Source organism: Pocillopora damicornis, chromosome 10 (assembly GCF_964200805.1).
Source record: "Pocillopora damicornis chromosome 10, jaPocDami1.2, whole genome shotgun sequence".
Taxonomy (NCBI): domain Eukaryota; kingdom Metazoa; phylum Cnidaria; class Anthozoa; order Scleractinia; family Pocilloporidae; genus Pocillopora; species Pocillopora damicornis.
In genome coordinates this window covers 4,599,011-4,604,364 of record NC_142679.1, presented here as the reverse complement: position 1 = coordinate 4,604,364, position 5,354 = coordinate 4,599,011, and the positions used below count along the sequence as shown (strand labels likewise).

The 5,354-nt window shown below is 36.7% G+C and overlaps 1 protein-coding gene across 1 annotated transcript; it reads left to right on the top strand.

The window, feature by feature from the left end:
* Positions 1–489: 489 nt before the first annotated feature.
* On the top strand, positions 490–3,660 carry LOC113669266 (alpha-1D adrenergic receptor). Its single transcript, XM_027185265.2, has one exon. It carries the CDS (start codon positions 1,849–1,851, stop codon positions 2,923–2,925), a length of 1,077 nt encoding a protein of 358 aa, XP_027041066.2. The 5' UTR covers positions 490–1,848; the 3' UTR covers positions 2,926–3,660.
* Positions 3,661–5,354: the final 1,694 nt, after the last annotated feature.

Here is a 5,354-nt window from a genome sequence, read left to right as displayed (position 1 = left end):
CTTGAATGCTGCCTTTCACTCGTAATCTTTTCAAAAAGAATCATTTAATATATTAAATAATAACGAATAAATATCATTAAATCAATTAAACATTAACGGTCTTACTCGATTGCATGCAGTCACCACAAATGATGTTTGTGCGTGTGGGTTTTCTATGGAGGTAATTTTTATATAAATACATATATAAATATATATTTTTTATAAAAATGATTAAGGGAGCTTTATTATTTACTTAAACGTTTAAACTTCAAAAGGCATTAATTAGTCTTAACTTAACCGAGCCGTTCTCCCTTCCTAATTTGTTTTGCATTGAATTTTCCTTTTTTCTTGTGCATACCTTTTTTCAATAAACTTCTTTACTTGTATTTTCGAGAAATTTATTATAATATGGATGGAGGAAAGTCATTAAGAAAAAAATGCCACCTCAACCGTAATCATTAATTCAACGTTTAATACCAGGAAAAACAGCCTTTCCGGTTTGATGTACGAAAGGTAATTTCTATTATTGATTGTAATTACTACTGCGCATTAACTATTGTGTTTAAACACAACTGATTTTCCTTTCATCCCGGCCACATAGTCCTCCTTCGATTTTTTATTAGGTGTGAGGCATGAGCACGGAAAATGATCACTGATTGATTTTCTTCTTGAGCTGGGGTTTTCTTCTCATAAAAGTAACGCCTGGCCTTTTTTTTTGAAGGGGCCTCTTCCAAAAAAAGGAATTTCAATGGTCAATAACAAACAAAAAGCAATTCTAATTTGATGAACCGACTGTGTTGCAGTCACAAAAAGAAAAATGTTATTTTAGTGCATGGAAAAAAAAAAAGAAAGAAAAAAAAAGAGAGAGAGAGAGAGAGAAATTGGTGCACTGTGATAGGCTATGTCAAATGGGCCAAAATCCATTTTGAAACTTTATTTAAGTCAGCTTTATAAAACTCTTCTCACGTTGGGATTTCTCCAAAGCTCTAATGACCGGTTTTTTCAGTTCTACGGTATTGTGGTTATGACATAGAAACTTTTCCATTTTCCCTATATGATAACAGAGATCAATCGTATCAGGAAATTGCACTAATCAATCCTTTGTTTGCCAGAACTTTGACGCGTACTCCGTAATCAGGTGCAACACCCTTTTCACTCCAAGGAATATTAAATAGACTAGAACGTAATTGTCGATACAAATTGGACACCAAACGGGCACGAAAGAGGCAAAATACTCATTCAAAATTTCAAGGAAAGTACCTTTGCGAGGAAATTATTCTAGTTCTGTAACTAACTTGCTACTCAAAGTGATTTTTAGAAATACATGATTTTGATCCGTATTAGCCGCACGGCTCTCATTTAGTAAAATGGTCGAACAATCTTTACCACATTTACGTTCAACCTTCATTAACCAAACAATTCCAAAGCTTGCATGTGCTACAGAGTTTCTTCTTTGAAACTACGATCGTAAAAATATATTTCAATTAGGCAAACTTGATGCAAAATTTAAAACATCTGTCCTATTGAAGTCTGAAAAAAGGTTTCGTGGGTTTGCATCTGAAAACAGTTGACGTTTTGCCCGCACATTAGAATAAAAAAAATCAATTCGCCAATTCGATGTCTAGGAGCGCCGAAGTAGCTTAAACGGCATGAAATTCAAGAAGAAAAAAACGGAATATTTTTTTAAGAACTTTATTCGAAAATTTGGTTGAATTGAAGCACATGTGGGCGTCGATTAGCACAGTTGTTTTACTTCCGCTTTCAGGTTTTATTTTGTTGTTGTTGTTTTTTTTACAGGAGAAATAACATATTTACTTTGGTATTTATTTAAATATATTGGAAATTGCATCAAAATTCTCGGAGTTGAACATGTCATCACGCTTCATAGCCTCTGTTTTAGAGACGACTGCCCTCTGTGTCATTGGTTTGGCTGCATTTATCGGTAACCTCAGTTTGTTCATCATCGTCTACAAAGACAAAGATCTTCAAACTGTCACCAACTTGTATGTTCTCAATCTAGCCGCGGCTGACATCATGGTTTCAATTATAAGCATTCCATTTACTTTAGTGACTATCATCGAAGACCGTTGGGTGTTTGGGGACACTTCTTGCGTGGCGCTTGGCTTTTTCACGATGGTGTCCTTTATTTCGTCCGTGACGTCTCTTGGCATGATCGCTATCAACCGATATTTCTACATCGTCAAATGGAACTCTTACCACCGAACCTTTTCCAGGAAAAAAGCCTTGCTCTATGCCGCCGCAGTTTGGGTGGTCGCAACATCTTTGGCTTCCCCTCCGCTTCTAGGCTGGGCAGAATATCGTTTCATCCCCGGAAAATCGTACTGTTTCGTTTTCTGGCCTTCAGATGTGCACTTCATGTATTTCATGATCACTGTCTGCTTTTTCGGGCCTCTTTCAGCGATAATCTTGTCGTATTTTAACGTTTTAAAGTTTACAAGAGGCTTGAAAAGGAAACTTAGGAGGTCAAGAAATATCACGCCGCCGCCGGTTCGGTCTTTTCAATCTCCAACAGCTTCTGAACCTGGCAATAACGACATACATATAGACTCCGACATTTCGGAAAAACCACAAATCAACGTTCCGCGAAAAAATAAATCGGATTCTGTATTAAAATCATTAGAGTCTTACGTGACACCAGAAGAAACGAGGATCACAAACACATTTCTGTACGCAGTTACCCTATTTGTCTTTTGCTGGGCGCCATTTGCTATTACCATGTTCTTCGATGTGTATTACCCAAAGCCTTTACCGCGCGTACTTGACATGGCTTCCTTAATACTCGGTTATTTGAACAGTATGTGTAATCCTCTTCTCTACGGACTGCGTAACTCAACCTTCAAACAGGGATTTCTGAATCTGTACTCGAGGTTTCTACCCGCACGGTACAGACCAACAAATGCGACACAGCTGGAAATTAACGCGTGAACATTTCAATTTATAAAATATTGCATTAACCGTCATCTCAAATTGGGAGTACTTGTACCCAACTTGCAAGTGTCAAGCTCCCCTTTATGGCACAAATTAGAAAATACAGTTCGAACTGAAACTAACTTCCCTCTTTCGATCGCACAAAGGGCTTACGCCCGAAATGTCAGCTCGTTAGCCTTAGAAACTCACTACATTATCAACTCAATTGATAAAACTAAATTTTCTAACTTGCCTCGGTTGACCCCAATCGACGCATTGGAGATTTTCAATGTAAATTCGCAATCATTATAACAATAATTAAGCGAATCATCTCTAATTTTCAAACGGCTGGAAATATGGACTGAATGACCAATGAATGAGTGAACGAGTTGTCAAATACTTTCTTGACATTTTTACTGCGAGTAAAAAACAACTGTTTGTCGTATTTTTTTCATTGGTACCATTATAGAAGTTGGTGGCTGTAATGTAAATTTATGCAACTGATAACACGAATAAAAGAAATGTCACGAGTAGGACTAAGAGGAGAGATAATTTAGTTATCTTTTAAAACATGCAGAGTACACCCAATTATCTATCGACTTAACAAGCATCACAGTCTCGTTTGCTCCCTTTCCTTTCACAAAAAACAGACTGCATGTAAGTGAGTCAGTAATTAAAACAGACGACATTAAATGACCGGCTGTAACTGCAAATCAGACAGGTGAGATTTCCAGCAGAAATGAAAACATCATGAATACTGAGTGAATCCCACCAATCGCTGAAGAAACAAAAGTACCATTATCACTTGCAAGAGATAAATGGCGTATCCTGAAGTAAAGAAGGGAGCTTTGGACAAATGAAATGCTCCAAAATTCTCTGCCCGGGAAGAACTCTCCTCATTTCGTTTTTTAGGGACAAAACAATTTTCAAATTGAAAACAAGAAAGCCATTATCTAAAAAAGATAAATAAAGTTTTCAACTGCAGCCCACACGATTTTATGACGACTTGCAGCTTTTGTGGCGGCGCTTCCTGGTCTTTCACCTACCCATCTGTCGGAATAAAACACAGCGCTCCATGTCGTTCACGATCGATTAACATAACTAAACCGCGTTTTTGCAAAGCCCTATATAATCGTCTTGTATAGGCCTTAATTGGGAAGTTTATCGAAAGCCGAGACCAATGGAAATTTAATGGATGGCCATCAGGTGCTGCTAAAAGTATATTAATACCTGACATCGGTACTGCTTCCTAGTGCAGAGACCAAATTTATTCTTACTAATATTTCATAAAATAAAATCCATTTAAAAAAATGTTAAATAAAAAACTTCCACAATGAAAGCTAGCTGAGGCCATTACAAGAATTCTTAGTTGTTTCAAAATTAGTATGCCCGAATACAACGGAAGATCTGTTAAAATAGATCCATAAACGTGAAATCGTTTTGTCTCACTCTGAATTCTCGAAAACTGAAGTGATGTCAAAACACGAAAGTCTTAAAAATGTTTGCGTTCAATTGAATAGAGATGGTCAAGAAAATAATTGATTCTGGAAATGAAGTTCTGCCGTTTCGGTTCAAGCCGAAATGATCGTTGCAGATGTGAAAACTATTAAGTAAGTCTTACTTGAAAGCCACCATAGCATACTATCTGTTGTTTAAAGAAAGTTTGTTCTTCCAAAGCGTAAAGGCAAACTTGGCTTTTTCAGTCGTTAAGAAGTTTATGTAACCTTCCAATTCTTGTCTTTACCGTTTAATCTTTACTTTGATGCTTTCCTGTGGTTCGAAAATTATGCAATTTCATAACATACTGAGCCAGTAATGAATCGGTTTATTGACGGTTTTATTTAATGCTAATATGTTACATGCGAATGTTATCTTTTGGAAGTCATAGTGAATTCATTGCTAAAACTAACAGGCGATAAGAACGAGAAAAAAACGACAAGAGAAAAACCATTAAAACAAAACACAGGTGGTGATCTTCCTTGCCTCACATGCACAACTTTGATTAAAGTATTTTTAAAAGGTTGAAGTGATAGAGCGACGAAAACTTTGGTAGCTCGGTGTCATTTGTTCATCTTCCTCATCACTGCCTGCAAAATGTGTTGAGAGTTTTGTTTCTTTTGCAGGGCATGTTCCGTAGTATGTCGATAACATTGTGGCGAATATGCCTCATCTTCCAACAGTATATTAAAGGGTTCAAAGTTGAATTCAGAAATACAAGAATGATTGTCAAAACATTCAAAATCCTAATAGTGCTATTCGGGCCATTTATTTTCACTGCAAGCATTAAAGAAAAAAATGGAAAATACGAAACTAAAAACATGAGATGCACATACAATATACAAACTGCAGACTTAAGGGAGACAGCCAATCGTTTCACTTCGCTGCACTGACCTGCTTCTTGTAATTGCAAGGACTGAATCTGAAACTTGTGCCGGCGGACAATGAAA